The sequence below is a fragment of the Podarcis gaigeae genome, assembly GCF_964106915.1.
Source record: "Podarcis gaigeae genome assembly, chromosome: 2".
In the NCBI taxonomy this organism is placed as follows: domain Eukaryota; kingdom Metazoa; phylum Chordata; class Lepidosauria; order Squamata; family Lacertidae; genus Podarcis; species Podarcis gaigeae.
Window position 1 is genome coordinate 115,097,198 of NC_139679.1, and position 19,239 is coordinate 115,116,436.

The window sequence follows — 19,239 nt, forward strand, 5'->3', positions numbered from 1 at the left end:
ACTAAAAAGGGGCTTCAGGCAACTAACTCCACGTGGAATTCCACGCGACCGCGACTTGCTATGCCCAATAATCAATGCCACAAAATGCCACAGAAAATTAACCAGGGCCCCAGTAAACCATAAATCATAATCAGTGCCTGATGCAAATAATAATTAATAATGAGGGCCCAATGTCATCCTCGTCATTATAAAAATAATCCCTCTCTTCGCGCCGCCCAGCCTCCCAAGAAAAAACCCCCACCTCAAACAGTCACAAAGCACAAATTCCACGCGACCGCAACTTGCTATGCCCAATAATCAATGCCCCAAAATGCCATAGAAAATTAATCAGGGCCCCAGTGTACCATAAATCATAATCAGTGTCTGATGTAAATAATAATTAATAATGAGGCATTCGTCATTATAAAAATACCTTTTTATTATTCATTTGTTTGACCCCTCAGAATTACTCCTCCTCATAGAAATAAAATTAACAAGTTACCTTTTTTTGAGTGTGTGTTCTTCACTCCCCTTCAAAACAGTGACCAGTGTATACGGCCCCTTTCAATGCAGCCTGCTTTCCCCAAGGAAAGAACAATTCACCAAACTTCCCCCTGCTTAAGTTTAAAAAGGGGTTTCAGGCAACTAACTCCTCCGCCTCCTCCCCTCGCCTCGCCTCCTCCCCTCGCCTCCACTCCTCGCCTCCTCCCCTCGCCTCCTCCCCTCGCCTCCTCCCCTCGCCTCCTCCCCTCGCCTCCTCCCCTCGCCTCCACTCCTCGCCTCCTCCCCTCCCCTCGCCTCCTCCCCTCCCCTCGCCTCCACTCCTCGCCTCCACTCCTCGCCTCCGCCCCTCGCCTCCTCCCCTCCCCTCGCCTCCACTCCTCGCCTCCTCCCCTCGCCTCCTCCCCTCGCCTCCGCTCCTCGCCTCCGCCCCTCGCCTCCTCCCCTCGCCTCCACTCCTCGCCTCCTCCCCTCCCCTCGCCTCCTCCCCTCCCCTCGCCTCCACTCCTCGCCTCCACTCCTCGCCTCCGCCCCTCGCCTCCTCCCCTCCCCTCGCCTCCACTCCTCGCCTCCTCCCCTCGCCTCCTCCCCTCGCCTCCGCTCCTCGCCTCCGCCCCTCGCCTCCTCCCCTCGCCTCCACTCCTCGCCTCCTCCCCTCGCCTCCTCCCCTCCCCTCGCCTCCTCCCCTCCCCTCGCCTCCACTCCTCGCCTCCTCCCCTCGCCTCCTCCCCTCCCCTCGCCTCCACCCCTCGCCTCCGCCCCTCGCCTCCGCCCCTCGCCTCCTCCCCTCGCCTCCTCCCCTCGCCTCCGCCCCTCGCCTCCACTCCTCGCCTCCTCCCCTCGCCTCCACTCCTCGCCTCCTCCCCTCGCCTCCTCCCCTCCCCTCGCCTCCACTCCTCGCCTCCACTCCTCGCCTCCTCCCCTCGCCTCCTCCCCTCGCCTCCACTCCTCGCCTCCTCCCCTCGCCTCCTCCCCTCGCCTCCACTCCTCGCCTCCTCCCCTCGCCTCCACTCCTCGCCCCCTCCCCTCGCCTCCGCCCCTCGCTTCCTCCCCTCGCCTCCTCCCCTCGCCTCCGCTCCTCGCCTCCTCCCCTTGCCTCCGCTCCTCGCCTCCTCCCATCGCCTCCTCCCCGGAGCCGCAGCAAAGGCTTTAAAGAGCCACATGCGGCTCTGGAGCCGCAGGTTGCCGACCCCCGGGCTGGGGGAAACCCAGCTAGATGGGCGGGATATAATTATTCTTATTCTTACCCTGCCTATCTAACTGGGTTGCCCCAGCCACTCTGAGTGGCTTCCAACATAATATTAAAACAAAGCAAAACATTTTAATGTATGATGTTTTTAAACTTCCTGGGCTGCCTTCAAAGAGTTGTGTAGTTGTTTATCTGGTCCCAGAACATGAAGTGTTGAGGAGGCGGGGAGAAATACAGTGGTAACTCGGGTTAAGAACTTAATTCGTTCTGGAAGTCTGTTCTTAACCTGAAACTGTTCTTAACCTCAAGTACCACTTTAGCTAATTGGGCCTCCTGCTGCCGCCATGCTGCCGGAGCACGATTTTTGTTCTCATCCTGAAGCAAAGTTCTTAACCCGAGGTGCTATTTCTGGGTTAGCAGAGTCTGTAACCTGAAGCGATTGTAACCCAAGGTACCACTGTAATGGAATAGAACATATCCTCATAAAGGAGAAAATGGCTGTTGGCTACAAAAAAAGCAGTATACCTGTACACTGCAACATTTTGTTGCAGAGCCTGCTTGTCACCTCTTAAGTGAGGTGAAAGTTATCTTGGACATACTTCTTCTACCCCGGACAAGAAACACACAAGCATGCAGCGAGTTGTTTTGCCCGCCATATTTTAGAAAGCTTATTTATTAATTAACTTTATATCCCACCTCTCCTCACAAGGGAGCCCAGGTTATGAACGAGTAATAAAACAATAAAAGCACCTTGCAATAGAGGTGCAGTTTGGGAAAAGATCTTAGCTTTAAATGCTTGTTGAAAGAAGGCTTCAGTAGGTGCTGAAATGAGACACGCCAGTTGAGTATTTAACAGGGAGGAATTGCAAAGGGGAGGTGCCAGCACACAGAAGACCGAGTCTTCCACTCTGCGGAACAGACCTGCTGGTAAGATGGAAGCTGCTGAGCACAACTGGATATATAAGCCGGCTGAGAATCTTTCAGGTATCCTGGCACCTTCGACTTAGCAATGTGTTGGCAATATCCTGCCACATTGAGCAGTCAAGCCGCCACATTTTGCACCAGCTACATCTTCTGGAGCAACTTCAAGGGCAGCCCCACACAGAGCACATTGCAGTAATCCAGCCTGCTGGGCTCTCTCAACCTCTTCACTCTGGCCCTTTGGGTATCATTGGACCCAGAACCCAGCTCCTGTTTCTAACATGGGTTCAGGCAGATGCCTCTCAAGAGTTCATGAGGAGGACCCAAAGATAACCCCCCCTAATTTGTGGTTCATTCTCTAGCACCTGCCACTGGTAGTGAGACCACCAATTTGCCTGAGCTGCCATAGCTAACTACTGAAACTTGCTTTTCCTCCTCTGCTCCCGTTCCTGTTTCCTTGTGTGCCATTTCTTTCTAGACAGGCGCCTCCACCAAAGATTCCATTGGGCAAACTGACCGCTGCCCAGTACCTGGAAGGCTGCTCAAACACACCAGAAGACCAAAATAATTATAGAGAGACTATTTGTTTATTAGGATGTCTACTTGCGTCTTGCTACAGATGCATAAATTGCTTCATCATCACACAAAAGAACCTTCCTCCGCCTCAAGACAGCTTCAAAACGTGGCTTTTATTTTTAAGGCTCCGCAGAGGAATAATCAGCATGCAGGATAAAAGAATTGGGGTGCAAGAGGGGTGCCGTATCCATGCGAGAAGATATGCTGGTATTGCTGAATGGGGGACACACACACATCATCTTTAAAGAACATGGCTTCCCCTGAAGAATTCTCGTTCACAGAACTATAATTCCCAGCACACTACAGTTCCCAGGATTTTTGTGGCGGGAAGCAGTGTAATTTGAATAACCATTGTGGATGTGACTGCTGTGGGAAACTGTTCCACACCAGGGGTAAGTAGAGGGTAGACTGGGGTTGCCAGGTAGATCATTGGATAATTTGCGATGCATGTTCAGGAGTCGTTGGGGGCCAACGGTTTAAATATGGCAGCAATGCAGGCCAAAGGCACATCTAATTTAGAATCCTGTTCTCACAATGACCGCTTAAAGGCCTGTGGGAAGCTCACTCGCTTACCCTCACCGCAAAAAAACACACCAAATCCCTGATGAGCACTAACTCAAAGCTATAAAATTTCAATTGTATACACAGGTTGCTCCAGTGTGTGGCTCATGAGGCGCAGCTGGTAATTAGCTACACATCCCAAGCCGCCATTTTGTATGCGGCCCCACCCTCTACTTCCATATTTTGTAAAAAAAGGAAAAGGTAAAGGACCCCTGGACGGTTAGGTCCAGTCAAGGGCGACTACAGGGTTGCGGCGCTCATCTCGCTTTCAGGCCGAGGGAGCCGGCGTTTGTCCACAGACAGCTTTTCTGGGTCATGTGGCCAGCATCACTAAACTGCTACTGGCGCACAGAGGACCGTGACAAGTGCCAGAGCGCACGGAAATGCCGTTTACCTTCCTGCTGCGGTGGTACCTATTTATCTACTTGCACTGGTGTGCTTTCGAACTGCTAGGTTGGCAGGAGCTGGGACCGACCAACGGGAGCTCACCCCGTCGCGGGGATTCAAACCGCCGACCTTCTGCTTGGCAAGCCTAAGAGGCTCAGTGGTTTAGACCACAGCGCCACCTGCATTACCCATATTTTGCACCTGGATTTAGTTAGTGAGGCTCAAGGTTGAAAGAAAGGTGCCCATCTACATTATAAATCTAAAGCCGCATTGTACTACTTTGAACAGTCATGGCTTCTTCCCCCAAGGAATCCTGGGAACTGTAGTTTGTTAAGGGCCCTGAGAGCAGTTAGGGGACACCCCCAATTCCCAGAGCTACAATTCCCAGAGCTACAATTCCCAGAGTTCCATGGGAAGAGGGATGGACTCTCAGATTTGGGGAACAGGGGTCTCCTAACAATTCTGTGTTTACGTCACAGAGCTGCCATCTTATGAGCGGTTTAACAGTCAAGCCCCCTTTGGAGGGAATTCTGGGAAATGTAGTTTTCTAGGGGAGATAGGGGTCTAAAAAACAAACATAGCACAGTTCCCAGGATGCTCTGGGGGGAAAGTCATGTCTGTTTGAAGTGATAAAATACTGTTTTAAATGTATAGTGCAGAAGAGGCCTAATTTGGTGTTGGGCAAGCTAAGAACCTAACTCTGAATACCAAGGTGAGGGGAAATGGGCTGTTTTGTCATTTATATTGAAACTCCACTCCCAACAAGCAAGAATCTCCTAAACATAAAAGTGGATTATTTAATCCGTTACAGTAAATGCCCGCTGACTCATTCCCACAATCCCCAGCCCACAGACCTCACTTCAGTTTTCTGTATTTAGGCTTCTGTCTGGTTTTTTTCACTGCTATAGATAGCCTTTTAGATGGATTTTTTAAAAAAAACAAAGCTCATGTAATAATAATAATAATAATAATAATAATAATAATAATAATTAGAACCAGCAAGCCTGAAGTCTGCCTATACCTGGTGTTGAGCCCCTTGCTCATTTCCCTCCCCCAACACAGACATTTTCTCCACCCTGGAAAAATATGAGGATCATAACCCATCTGACGTTGAGGTTGAGCATGTTCGGCTCACTGTAATCAGTGAATTTTAATTAGGCCTAATTCTGTGTTGCGCCACAGCCCAGGTGTGAATCCACGTCCCAAAGGTTAGGAGGATTGGCTCGCCTACGGTGACCTGAGATCACAACGGAGGCGATCTCACCAAACCAGGGACTTATTATTTCACAGCTGCATCGCTACCACTATATCAGTCCTAATAGTCTCATTCCAGCGGAGTTTCTTCACAGCTTAGACGACCTGAGCCACGGTCGCAGTCCAGGCCTTGTTTCACTGCTTCTCCTCAGTGTGGGTTCTCTCGTGCTTGTTGAGAATCGTTCTCCGGATGAAGCCTTTCCCACAGTCCGAGCACTTGAACGGCTTCTCCCCCGTGTGGGTTCTCTCGTGGACGATGAGGCTCGAGCTCTGGTTGAACCCCTTCCCACAATCCGAGCATTTGTAAGGCTTCTCCTCCGTGTGGATCCTCTCGTGCCTGATGAGGCTCGACTTGTCGCTGAAGCTTTTCTCACAGGCCGCGCAACTGTAGGGCTTCTCTCCCGTGTGGATCCTCTCGTGTTTGATGAGGCTTGATCTGTCGCTGAAGCTTTTCCCGCAGTCGGAGCACCTATAGGGCTTCTCTCCCGTGTGCGTCCTCTCGTGATTCGTCAGGTTGGACTTCCGGTTGAAGCTCTTCCCGCAGAAAGAGCAATCGTAGGGCTTCTCGCCCGTGTGAGTCCCCTCGTGCCGTATCAGATGCGAGCGGCTGCTGAAGCTTTTCCCGCAATCCAAACATTTGAACGGCTTCACTCCCGTGTGGATTCTCTCGTGTGTGAGAAGGTGCGACCTCCGGACAAAGCTTTTCCCGCAAGTGGAGCACTTAAACGGCTTGTCCCCTCTGTGGGCTCTCTCGTGTTTGTTAAGGCTTGATTTGTCGCTGAAAGGTCTCCTGCAGTGGGAACAATTGTACGGTTTTTCTCCGGTGTGGATTCTCCTGTGTATGACAAGGCTCGAGTTCTGATTGAACCCTTTCCCACAGTCCGAACATTTGAACGGTTTCAAGCCGGTGTGTTTCATCTCGTGAATGAGGAGGTTTGATCTCTGAACAAAGCCCTTGTCACACACGGAGCAGGTATACGGCTTTTCGCCCCGGTGGATTCTCTGATGTGCAAGGAGGCTCGCAGTCTGAATAAATCTTTTGTCGCAATCCGGACATTTAAAGAGTTTTTGTTCTCTATGGATCCTCTCGTGTCTGACCAAGGTCGAACTCTGGTTGAATCGTTTACCACACTCTAAGCATTTGTAAGGTCTCTGCTCAGTGTGGCTTCTCTCGTGTCTGATAAGGCTGGAGCTCTGATTGAACCGTTTCCCACAGACTGAGCAACTGTAGGGTTTCTCGCCCGTGTGTTTCCGCTTATGCCGAATAAGGCTGGATCCGTCGCTGAAGCTGTTCCCGCACTCGGAGCACCGAAATGGCTTTTCTCCTGTGTGGATTCTCTCGTGTGTGCGAAGGTTGGACCTTTTCATGAAGCTTTTAGAGCAGCAGGAACACTTGTGTGGTTTCTCTGCAGGGTGTTGGCTCTCATGTTTGATAAGGCCTTGTTTGTCGCCGAAGCTTCTCCCAAAGCCTGAGTAATATGGCATTTCTCCCATGAATATTCTGTCGCGTCCATCTCCTGTCAGAGTAAACAGAGCGCTTTAATGTCTTTCTTTACGAAGTCAATGACAAAAAGAACTTGCAGACAGACTTTACAGCAGGGCCAAACAAGCCCCACAAAACCACTCTCTCAAACACTGCAAACAGACATTTCCCATGCAGAAGGTCTCATGTTCAAGACTGATCACAGAATCATAGAACTGTAGAGTTGCAAGGGACCCCGAGGGTCATCTAGTCCAACCCCCTGCAATGGAGGTATCTCAGCTAAAGCACCCATGGTAGATGGCCCTCCAACCTCTGCTTAAAACCTCCAATGAAGGAGAATACAACACTTCCTGAGGGAGTCTGTTCCACTGCTGAACAGCTCTTACTGCCAGAAAGTTTTCCCTGATGTTTAGTCATAATCTTGTAACTTGAAGCCATTGGTTCGAATCCTACCCTCCAGAGCAGGAGAAAACAAGCTTACTCCTTCTTCCACGTGACAGCCCTTGAGATATCTGAAGATGGCTGCTATGGAACTTTCTGCATGGGAAACATTCTCTGCCACAGTCATGGCACACTTGCTGTCATATTATCCATACCAAGACAGAACCCCCATATTCAAAAGCAGTGTATCTGCAAGTGCGCCTCACATATCGGAAACAAATAGCAAGGGGAAGCTGGGAGATTTTGGGTCCTGCTTGTGAGGTTGGCCACTATCGTGAGGAGAAACTGCATATGCAGTTATGAGGCTAATGAAGGTCCCAAGAGCAAGTTTGTTTTAAGCTCACTCACCTGAGTGGGCCGCCTGGAATGTCACACTGGTCTCCGAAACCGGGCGGCAGGGAACGTACGGCACCTCTTCTTGTTCCAACTTAATTATCACATCTGGAAGCTCTGCTCGGGGAATGAGAAGAGAGGAGGGCGGCTGAGGAGCTGGCTCCTTGACAGGCAGAAGCGGGCACCAACCTGTCCAAATCACAGAGCTTTCCCCAATAAGGCAGAACCAGGCTACATGTTACACTTCCCCACCCACAGAAAAGCTGTCCAGATCCTCCTGTTATGACCTTGGAGCTGCCTGGAATGGGCTGGGCCTTGCGCTCCTCTGTTTATGTCTCTACAACTCCCAGCATTCCTGTGCATCGGCCATGTTAACTAGGGGCTGATGGGAAATGGAGTCCCGACAACATCTGGAGGGACACACAAGTACGCCCAACCCTGATGTGTCACACTGTTGAGTCACCCTTCCTCTAAGAAGTTTGCGATGGTTGGCCCCCATTCTACCAATATTTTATCCCGACTGAATGAGATTGTAAACCTGGGTCTTCCAAGTCATCGTCTAACACTACCCACTGTCTCTCAAAGTTATGAACAAGCAAGAGTTTCCACATTCTCCTCCTGTGAAAAGCCAAGGTTGATTCCCAAGAGTTTGCCCAGATCTTTCCATTTACCCGAGCCGTAGTCCGCTGGGATCTCTCTTTCCTCCAAAGCAGGCTCTGGAATCCATGGATCTCCCCCATGGACCACTTCAGTTTTAGGAACAGGGAATCCTGCTGAGGGAAAAAAGTGACAAATGTAATCAGAAGGAACAAGGTAACAGGTACTTGTCACATAGGGCTTTGTTTACCAACATTGGGACCAGGATTCCTAAAAGATCATCACATCCCTGTATCCCCAATTGATCACTGAGCTTGGCAGGAGAGGGCCTCCTGTAGATGGTAGTAGTAGTAGTAGTAGTAGTAGTAATAATAATAATAATAATAATAATAATAATAATAATAATAATAATAATGGAAAGCAATAAACACCTGGAACAGCCTTTGAGAAAATAATTTGATGTAACATTTATATGTACTTAGCATTAGGAAAACCTTCTAAGTCAGCCTTTCTCAACCTGTGGGCCCCCAGATGTTGCTGAACTACAACTCCCATCACCCCTAGATAGCAAGGCCAGAGCTCAGGGATGATGGGAGTTGTAGGACCCACAGGTTGAGAACTACTGTTCTATGTGAAGTCCTTGTATTATCCCCATACCGCAGCTGGTGGAGAAGGAAAGTGGAGGCTAAGAATCAAAGCTTGGCAAAGGCTGCCCAACAAACTCAGGGCTGAGATCAGAGATAACCATAATGGGTATCCTGGCTGGTAGCTCAGCTATTTCATGCCTCTAGTTCTCATGAAAGGCGCCAGCCTTTATTTTTTCTATCCACCAGAGTCGGCAGAAAGCGTGGTGTGGGCAACCTGAAACAAAAAATTATCTATGAATACTTATATATGCATCGCACAGTTTAGCTGAACCTATCCGTCACCTGAGCGGTCGCCTGGGAAATTCTTAATATCCTCTGATCCCTGGTTATTCGGGAGCCATGGCATCTCATCTTCATCTTCCAGCTTTATGGTCACATTAGGAAACTCTAATCAAAGAGAAGAGGAGAAGAGTCTGAGACGTCTGGAATTAGTGATGTCCGGAACTGTTAAGCATGAGGAATATAGTCGGTAGATTTTAATAATAATAATAATAATGTATTGGGCTGGGGTATTGTTTGTGGGGTTTTTGATGCTATTGATATTCATTTTTTGTAGTTTTATTCTGTGAACCACCCTGAGACGTGTGGGTACCGGCTGGTATATACGTTCAATAAATAATAATACAGTGGAACCTTGGTTGTCGAATGTAATCTGTTCTGGAAGATCGTTCAACTTCCGAAATGTTTGACAACTGAGACGCAATGGACGATTTGCAGAATCCATTGAGAAAATGGAGAAACGTGCCTTGGAAGCCATTCGACTTCCAAGACATGTTTGAAAATGGAAGCATTCACTTCCAGGTTTCCAGCATTCGAGTTCCAAATTGTTCGGATTCCGAGACACCTGAAAACTGAAGTTCCACTGTAATAATAATAATACTTTTCTTATGCTTGCAATTATGTGATTCCCCCTGACATGTTCCAACCAGTTGAAAAATGAGATCTGCCACCACCACCACCACCACCACCACCACCAATAATAATAATAATAATAATTTTTTATTTATACCCCGCCCTCCCCAGCCAAGGCCGGGCTCAGAGTGGCTTACAAGCAATAATAAAAACAAGTTGAATGATTGCAACTTAAAAACAAAATTAAAATACATTAAAATATTACAACATTAAAATAAAATGTAGCCTCAACGCAGGAGGACAAGGAAAGAAAAAAAGAAAGAGAGGGAGGGAGGGAATCAAATTGGCTCCAAGCCAAAGGCCAGGCGGAACAACTCTGTCTTACAGGCCCTGCGGAAAGAAATCAGATCCTGCAGGGCCCTGGTCTCATGAGGCAGAGCGTTCCACCAGGCCGGAGCCAGAGTTGAAAAGGCCCTGGCTCTGGTTGAAGCCAATCTAACTTCCTCAGGGCCTGGGACCACTAGGGTGTTGCTATTTATGGACCTTGAGGCTCTCCGTGGGGCATACCGGGAGAGGCGGTCTCGTAGGTACGAGGGTCCTAGGCCGTGAAGGGCTTTAAAGGTCAAAAGCAGCACCTTAAACCTGACCCTGTACTCCACCGGGAGCCAATGCAGCTGGAAAAGCACTGGGTGAATATGCTCCCATGGCAGAGACCCCGTGAGGAGCCTCGCTGCAGCATTCTGCACCCGCTGGAGTTTCTGGGACAGCTTCAAGGGCAGCCCCGCATTGAGCGAATTACAGTAGTCAAGCCTGAAGATGACCATCGTATGGATCACTGTGGCCAGGTCGGGGCGGGAGAGGTAAGGGACCAACTGCTTGATGCGGTGAAGGTGGAAAAATGTCGCCTTGGCTGTTGCTGTAACTTGCACCTCCATGGAAGGATTACACCCAAACTCTTAACGGAAGGTAATGGCACTAATTGGGCCCCCGCAAGAGAAGGGAATTGGTCCCTCATCCCCATGCCATCCCGACCCAGCCAGAGGACCTCTGTCTTTGAAGGATTTAGTTTCAATCGGCTCCCACAAAACCATCTAGCCACAGCTTCCAAGCATCTGGTCAGTGTGTTCGGGGCCGAGTCGGTGTAGCCATCCATCAGCAGATAGAGCTGAGTGTCATCAGCATATTGGTGACAGCCCAGCCCAAAGCTCTGGATAATCTGGGCAAGGGCGCGCATAAAGATGTTAAAAAGCATCAGGGAGAGAATTGCGCCCTGCGCCACTCCACACACCAAGGAATGGCGCGACGACATTTCCCTCCCTAGTGCCACCCTCTGTCCCCGACCAGAGATAAAAGAGCACAACCAGTTACGGGCTATGCCCTGTATCCCCACGTCTGTGAGGCGGTGGTCCAGAAGATCATGATCGACCATGTCAAAGGCCGCTGACAAATCTAAAAGGATCAGTAGTCCTGACCCGCCTCGATCCAGTTGTCTACGGAGATCATCTGTTAGGGCAACCAGAGCCGTCTCGGTCCCAAAACCAGGACGGAAACCGGACTGAAATGGATCTAAAGCTGATGTTTCCTCCAGAAACCTACCAAGCTGTTCAGCAACCGCTCTCTCAATTACCTTACCCAGATATGGAAGATTTGAAACTGGGTGGTAATTGGATAGGTCTAAGGGATCTAATGAAGTTTTCTTTAAGAGCGGACACACTACTGCTTCCTTCAGTTCCCCTGGGAATGTCCCCGTGTCAAGGGACAAATTGATAATTTCAACCAGGGGGGTCCGCGCAACATCTGGACACTCCCTAATCAGCCAAGATGGACACGGATCAAAGAGGCAGGCGGTGGGCCTACCAACTTGGAGGAATCTATCCACATCAGCAGGGAGTATCCGATCGAAATGGTCCAACACTGGACCTGAAGTCAGTCGAGGGACCTCCAGTTCAGTAACTGTATCTAAATTGGCAGGGAGATCACGGCGGAGCAACAGGACTTTCTCCGCAAAAAAGCTCGCGAATGCCTCACAGCTGTGGTTCGAATTTGTGCTTAAATTTGGTTGTCCTCCTAAGGACGTTATTGACCTAATTATTCTAAAAAGTTGTGCCAGGCGAGAACTAGCGGATGCAATGGAAGCTGCAAAGTAAGATTTCTTAGCAGCTTTCAAAGCCATCTCATAGGCTTTCATAAACGTCCTATAAGATGTTCTTGAGGCTCCGTCATGAGTCCGTCGCCATACTCGCTCTAGCCGTCTGAGATCCTGCTTCATTTTCCGGAGCTCCTCAGTAAACCAAGGGGCCTGGTTTCGACGGGGTCGCAGAGGGCGCTTAGGCGCAATCTTATCAATGGCTGCCAAGAGCCGGTTATTCCAGTCCTCAACAATGTCATCTAATGAGTCACCAGGAGGAGCAGGGTCCCGCAAGGCTTGTCGGAATCTATCAGGATCCATCTGTTTTCCCACAGGGGGAAGCATGATCACATCTATGCCAGCCCCAAAGATCAGATCCAGCGTGTGGCCTGCTTGATGAGTGGGGCCCAAAACAACCTGGGAGAGCCCTAGTGTTGCCATGGAAGTCAGTAGGTCCAGAGCCTGTGAGGAGGGAGCGGCATCGGCATGGACGTTGAAGTCTCCCAAAACCAGTAGGTTTGGGAACTCCAAGGCCCAGCCCGCCACCACCTCCATCAGGTCTGACAAGGTGGCTGCCAGTGTGCTGGGTGGTCGGTACACCAGCCAGACAGCCAAGCTTTCCTTGGTGCCCCACACGAGACCAACACATTCAATGCTGGAGATCGCCGGTGATGGCAGAGCTCTGAAAGAGCAATCCTCCCAGATTAACAACGCTCCTCCTCCCCCCCCCCCCGACCCACAGTCCGCGACTGATGGAGGACAGAGAAACCTGGAGGTGTTATCTCATGTAGGGAGACTACTTCGCCTTCCCGTACCCAAGTCTCCGTCACGCAAGCCAGGTCAATCCCCTGCGAGACAAAAAAGTCACGCATGGTGGCAGTTTTGTTGCCTATGGACCTGGCATTGCACAGGACCAATGATGGAGGTGGGTAATCCTTGCTCTCCCTACCCTCATCCCTTGGGATTGGGCATAAATTGGAAGGGGTTCGAGGATCACTGCATCTCGAAACCCTTCGCCGATAGAGATATTTAGCCCCACCGCCATTCCTCCCTAGCCCTTCAATAGTGGAAATCCCAGACCCCATACTAGCCTCCCCAATAGAGGGGTAACATCCCCTCAATAACAAGTCATCCTTGGGCCAGGACTCATGGGTCAAAATGGTATGGGAAAGAGGTGGAGGTCTGATAGGGTAAGTATCCCTAGAAGATAAAACCCAACCAACCGCACCCCAAGCGGGGGGGACAGTCCCATGGTGTTTCGTTAACTGTCAATCCCCCTCTCCCTCCTGGGTTGATTGGAGGATTGTTGGTCCTATCTGTGGCTGTGGGAGTATTAATGAGCTATGTGCTATTAAATGCGGATCACTGGCCAACAAAGAGCCAGCTTTGGAAGATCTGTCCATCCTGTCTCGCCGGGAGTACAGTAGAGAAGGCTGATCATTCTGATAGGTTTTTGGAACATTAGGCAAAGGTCCAGATGTAGATTTGGTGCTGGATATCTCCAGATTGTCAGCAACATAGAGTTCTTTAGGTGTTGTTGCCACAGAAATGTCGGAGGCGCCAAATTCCTCATCTAATTCGGTGTCGTTTGAAAAAGGAACAGGGAGTTGCACTGATGACTTTCTACGGGATAAAGAGCTGTTGGACGTCTTTAAATATTGTGCTCTAGGCTCTACTGGCCTTATATTTTGGGTAGAAATCTCAGTCTTTATACTCATTAGCCTCTTCTTCAGGTCTTATAATTCTAGGCTTACAGAGTTCTTTTTATCCTTCGGGCAATTAGTGTTTCCTAGTATTGAGCTTTGTTTTCCTTATCCGCATTAGCTTTGACTCTATGTAAGGGACCAATTGCCTCCTTGTTTCGTCCTTAAATACCCTCACTGAGCGGAGAGAATGGAACCACCATAGAGTATCCTTTATCTCCATGAGTCGAGATGGGAGGGCTGATGACCTAAAGGTCATAAATAGGCGCGTGGTGTTTCTCACGGTAGGCAGGAAGTGGAAATTTTCTAGATCTACATTTCGGTAATGGTAATTCAGGAGCTGAGACAAGGACATAGTAATTTGTCTGCGGTTCATCCACCTATGAGTCTATCGGTGAATCTCAAGCATTAGCTGGTTTGTTTGCAAGACTTGACAGGACCTCACTTCATCCATAGATTGAGTTGGTGAGTTGTTAACAAAGTCATTTTTTATCATCCTTTTAAGCCCTTGGGCATTTAAAGGGGAGGAACTAGTATCCAATTGTTTCTCAATGTTAACTATTTTGGTGAGGATTTCATTTAGTCTTTGAGAACAAGACAACAAGGGACCTTCATTATTTCAAAATATTTGTAGTAGGGCGGGGGGACGACGACCCCTAATTTCAATAAAATGTCCTTTGTTTTCTGAAATCTGGACTAACCAGTCTTATTCAAAGCACATTTTCATTCACACAAAGGGCAGGAGTAAAATCAGCTCTGTAATCTCCAAGCACAAGTCTTCCATGAATACTGGAACTGCCGAAGACAGCCCTAGGCTTCTAAGCCGTCTAACACAAAATTCAGAAAGGAATCCTTACCCAGAGAGGCCATATTCCTGTGATTTTCTTGCAGGACCACCCGGGATAGAAGTCATCTGTTTGAGTTCATCAGATCTTCATCACACTTCCACGAAATTCACACAGCCATAACCTCAAAAGTCTTCCTTGAAACAAAACAACAGCACCACTTTTGCTACAGAAGAGCTAAAAATCCACAGAATTTTTATTACCACAGAATCCACAGAATTTTTATTACCCACCCTTCACCACAAGGCTCCGGGGCAGGTTACAATGATTTTTTATATATATATTTTTGATTATATATATATATATATATATATATATATGCTTTCGTAGATTTTCACGGGTACAGGAATGCAGGTTTTGGTGTCCTCGGGTGTCTTCCCGTGTAAAAGTTGGGGTGTCTAGGCGACGTTTCGACGAGGTCTCACTCGTCATCTTCTATATATATATAGACACCCGAGGACACCAAAACCTGCATTCCTGTACCCGTGAAAATCTACGAAAGCATATATATTATATATATATATCTTTTCTTTTTATCCTTCGGGCAATTATATATATATATATATAATATTCTATATATAATATAGAATATATAATATATATAATATTATATATATATATAATAATATATATATATTCCAAATATACAAACAATGCCAAGAACTGAAAATAATTCCACATATAAAAATAGCTGCAGTGAAGATGTAGACTGGCATAAAAGACTCTGTACTGCATGCAGCCCTCACAACAACGACCCTGTAACATGAATCGCTATTATTTCCATTTTACAGATAAGTAACTGAGGCTGGCATGGCATATGGTATCAAATCAGACCCCTGGCTCATCTAGCCCAGGGCTGGGGTCTCTTTCTGGCAGCGGTTTTCCAGGGTCTCAAGCGGAGAATCTTTCCTAGATAGGAAACCGTATTATACAAAGCCGCAATTAGCTCAGTGTTGTTTACACTGACCGACAGAGGCTCTGAGTTTCAGGCAGGGGACATTCTCAGCTTGGTATACCCAGAGCTGCCAGGGTTTGGACTGAGCTGCAGCCAAGGGGGCGAACGAACCCTGCCTTGCAAACTATCCTTCAAAAGTTACCAGCCTTCGCAGAGACATTTCAGCAGCTAGCTAGCTCCTCTCCACAGTGTACCCTGGAAATTGTGGTCCTAAGGAATTTAGGAGGGAAACCAAGGCTGTTTAAAGTGGAATCTCAGCGCATTAAAGGTGAATGTGACTCAGAGGCCACTCATTGAAATTAATGAACCCGAGTCAGTCATGTCTATTAACCTCAATGGGGCTCCTCTGAGCATAATTCTAGAATTGTAAAGTTGAAAGGGAACCAAGGCGTCATTATTATTATTATTATTTATATCCCACCGTCCCCAGCCGAAGTCGGGCTCAGAGCGCCTAACAACTGTAAAAATAGTACACTTTACATAAAAGCACAATCAATTAATTTAAATGCATTCTAAAATCAATTCATAATCAAATTCGTGGCAACCATTGGGCTAGAGTTCTGTGAAGATTACCGAAGGCGAAGGAGGGGGTCAGACTGTGCCTTGGCCTGGTGGAACAGCTCCGTCTTGCAGGCCCTGCGGAAAGATGTCAAGTCCCGCAGGGCCCTAGTCTCTTGTGACAGAGTGTTCCACCAGATCGGGGCCACAGCCGAAAAAGCCCTGGCTCTGGTCGAGGCCAGCTTAACCTCTTTGTGGCCAGGGACCTCCAAAATGTTTTTGTTTGAAGACCGTAAGTTCCTCCGTGGGACATACCAGGAGAGACGGTCCCGTAGGTACGAGGGTCCTAGGCCGTATAGGGCTTTAAAGGTCAAAACCAGCACCTTAAACCTGATCCTCTACTCCATCGGGAGCCAGTGCAGCTGGTATAGCACTGGGTGAATGTGATCCCGCAGCAAGGACCCCATAAGGAGTCTCATTCTGCACCCACTGGAGTTTCTGGGTCATTCTCAAGGGCAGCCACACATAGAGTGATCCAGTCCAACCCCCTGCAGTGAAGGAATACAGTAGGGCTGGTGCTGGCCAGTGTTGCATAATGGTTAGAGCAGGCTTTCCCAAACTTGAGTCCCCAGCTGTTTTTGGACTACAACTCCTACCACCCCTAGCTAGCAGGACCAGTGGTCAGGGATGATGGGAACTGTAGTCCCAAAACATTTGGAGACCCCAGTTTGGGAAACCCCGGGTTAGAGTGTTGGACTATGATCTGAGAGAGCAGGGTTCGAATCCCGGCTCAGCAGCCATGAAGACGGCCCGTTGGCAGCTCTCAGCCTAACCTCCCTCACAGGAAGAAGTGTGCATGCACACGAAAGCTCATACCAAGAACTGACTTAGTTGGTCTTTAAGGTGCTACTGGAAGGAATTTTTTTTTTCTCCCTCACAGGGTTGTTGTGAGGCTGGAATGGAGAGGAGGAGAACAACATACAGCACTTTTGAGATCCTTGGAAGGTAAATGTAATAAATAAAGCCCTGTTTAGGCTTGTGGCATTAACAATAAAAGTGCTCAGCCAGCACCTATATTAGAGAGACAGAGAGAAAACGGGTGCCTGACTATAGGCCTGAATATAGCACTTCAAAGGTCATGCAGGAAAACTACGTGGCTTGCACCAATTGGGGCGAAACAATAGCGGAGAGCGGCGCTTTGCTGGTCGGGAGAGAGAAGAGATTGCTCTGAACCGATTTAGCAGCTAACTAGATCTTGCAGCTTCTCCGCTTTCCTGCAAGCCCAGCAATTTCCAAGGCGCCTCCCCAATGTCAAAGCCCAGGAAAGTCTGACCCTTTTGGCTGCCCGAGGCCAATGAAACCCCGACAGAGCAAAACACACAAAACGAAAAAAACCCTGGATCTCAAACGCGGGTTAGGATCCCCTCTTCCCCCAGCGGCACGCGTTGGTTTATTCTTATTTCAAGCGCACACGCCCGTATGCACGACCTTTAAATTTACCTTTCCCATCACAAACACGGCCGGGCAATGGTCCAACCTGCACGAAGGGGGCCGCTAATCCGCATTAGGGCTGCAATCCTGCGCACACTTACCTGGGAGCAAACCCCACGGAGCTTGCTCCAGAGTAGACCTGCCTAGGATGGCGCTGCGGCTGATCTTCAGCATGCAAAACTGATCGTCAGTGGAAAGGATTCGAATTAAGCTTTTTTTTAAAAAAAAATGAAAAATAAGTGGGGGGGGGGGGAGACTTGCATTAAATGCCTCTCGGGCTTCTCCTTGCTGCTTATGCGGGAGGCTTTTCCTTTGTTTTCCGCTTCCCATCATGTGACTCGCTGAAGCCGAGCCCGGCGACTGGCAAGTCCAGCCCGACCAATCTGCAGTCTGAGCGCATGGATGGATTGAACTGCTAGAATTGTAGAGTTGGAAAGGGGACCCAGGGTCATCTAGTCCAACCCCCTGCAATGCAGGAATCTTTTGCCCAACGTGGGGCTCGAACCCACAACCCTGAGATTAAGAGTCTTTTGCTCTACTGACAGAGCCGAGGTCACAAAGCAGGATTCCTTTCTGAAGTGAACCCAGGGCCCCACACATCTATTTTGTGGTGCTGTGGTCTAAACCAGTCAACCTCTTGGGCTTGCCAATCGGAAGGTTGATGGTTCGAATCCTCTTTACGGTAGTGAGCTCCTGTTGCTCTGTCAGCTCCTGCCAACCTAGCAGTTCGAAAGCACGCAAGTGCAAGTAGATAAATAGGTACCGCTGTGGCGGGAAGGTAAATGGCATTTCTGTGTGCTCTGGTTTCCGTCATAGTGTCCCATTACGCCAGAAGTGGTTTAGTCATGGTGGCCCCATGACCAGGAAAGCTGTCTGTGGACAAACGCCGGCTCCCTCGGCCTGAAAAGCGAGATGAGTTCTGCACTCCATAGTCACCTTTGACCGGACTTAACCTTCCAGGAGTCCTTTACCTTTACCTATTTTGTTTCTTTCTTTAAGTAGGATTTTTCTATGGCATCAAGAGAAATAGAGATTTGGTTGTTCTATTTTGAGATGCAACCATAAAATTTAGAGGAAGAACTGCAACCCGTGGCGCTCCAGGTGTTGTTGTGGCAAAGATCCCATCACCCCTGGTGTTTGGCACAGATCCCATCACCCCTGGTGTTTGGCCATGCAGGCTGGGGCTGATGGGAGATGCAGCCAAACATCTGGATGGCCACACCAGCCCAGAGAGTTGTTGCAATTTGGGGGAGAAGGCAAGGCAAGTAATACAGCTGTTTCCGCTATAAAGCATTGGAAAGTTTCTGAATGCTAAGCAATTGCAAGTTGTGGGTCCTAGGCACGCTTGCCTGCCCCACTGAACACAGCAGAACTGTCTTATGAATTGATATATATATATACAGGATTGCACAGGACGGTGCGGAGTGGATTCTGCACCGAGAGAAGATCCATGGAGAAGTTCCTCTTTCAGGTGGGTTCGGTTGACTTCGACATATCTGAATCCAACTTCTGTGAGGAGGGAGATACTCTTGGGGCTGCCATACACCCAGAATCTCTCAGACATAGCCAGGATCTAGCCATCAAAAATGGCGTCTGGGCAATTTTTGAAAGCTGCTTCAAATGTCCAGAAAAACTGGGCCTATGGAAGCCTATATCGAAAGTGTTGATTTTTGTGTGTGTGTTAAATTCCTTAAAAATAGCTTAAAAACCTGAACAACTTCACCAAAAAAAGTTCAACTTTTGTGTCCGGATTTTCACTTTTTGAAATATGGCAACCCTAGATACTGTGGAAGAACTAGTGGAAGAGGGGGCTGGCCTCCATCCAACAGCTGCCAGTCTGTTCCAGGACAAAGTACAAGGTTTGGGCCCCAGAGAACCTGAGGTCAGGCTACCCTAGA

The 19,239-nt window shown here is 48.8% G+C and overlaps 1 protein-coding gene across 7 annotated transcripts; it reads right to left on the minus strand.

Moving 5' to 3' along the window:
* Positions 1 to 5,228: 5,228 nt before the first annotated feature.
* LOC310837555 (uncharacterized protein) lies at positions 5,229 to 17,647 on the minus strand. 7 transcript variants are annotated; one of them, XM_083724328.1, is made up of 6 exons: positions 17,443 to 17,647; positions 14,410 to 14,530; positions 9,152 to 9,256; positions 8,297 to 8,398; positions 7,641 to 7,742; positions 5,229 to 6,885 (listed from the first exon to the last, which is right to left on the minus strand). In XM_083724328.1, exons 2-6 carry the CDS (start codon positions 14,420 to 14,422, stop codon positions 5,504 to 5,506), a joined length of 1,704 nt encoding a protein of 567 aa, XP_083580454.1. In that variant the 5' UTR covers positions 14,423 to 14,530; positions 17,443 to 17,647; the 3' UTR covers positions 5,229 to 5,503. The 7 variants fall into 7 exon arrangements, with proteins under 7 accessions (XP_083580454.1, XP_083580456.1, XP_083580452.1 ...); XM_083724330.1 differs by having other exon boundaries at positions 8,297 to 8,395; positions 14,410 to 14,534; XM_083724326.1 differs by having other exon boundaries at positions 14,410 to 14,534.
* Between the last annotated feature and the right edge of the window lie 1,592 nt (positions 17,648 to 19,239).

Bases quoted from the DNA above. Each gene is read 5' to 3' on its own strand.
- LOC310837555 (XM_083724328.1), bottom strand. The intron at 8,399-9,151 runs GTGACGGATAGG...TTTTTCCCTCAG, and splicing joins TTTCCCAGGCGACCGCTCAG to CAGGATTCCCTGTTCCTAAA. The intron at 7,743-8,296 runs GTAAATGGAAAG...TTCCCCGAGCAG, and splicing joins CCCAGCGGACTACGGCTCGG to AGCTTCCAGATGTGATAATT.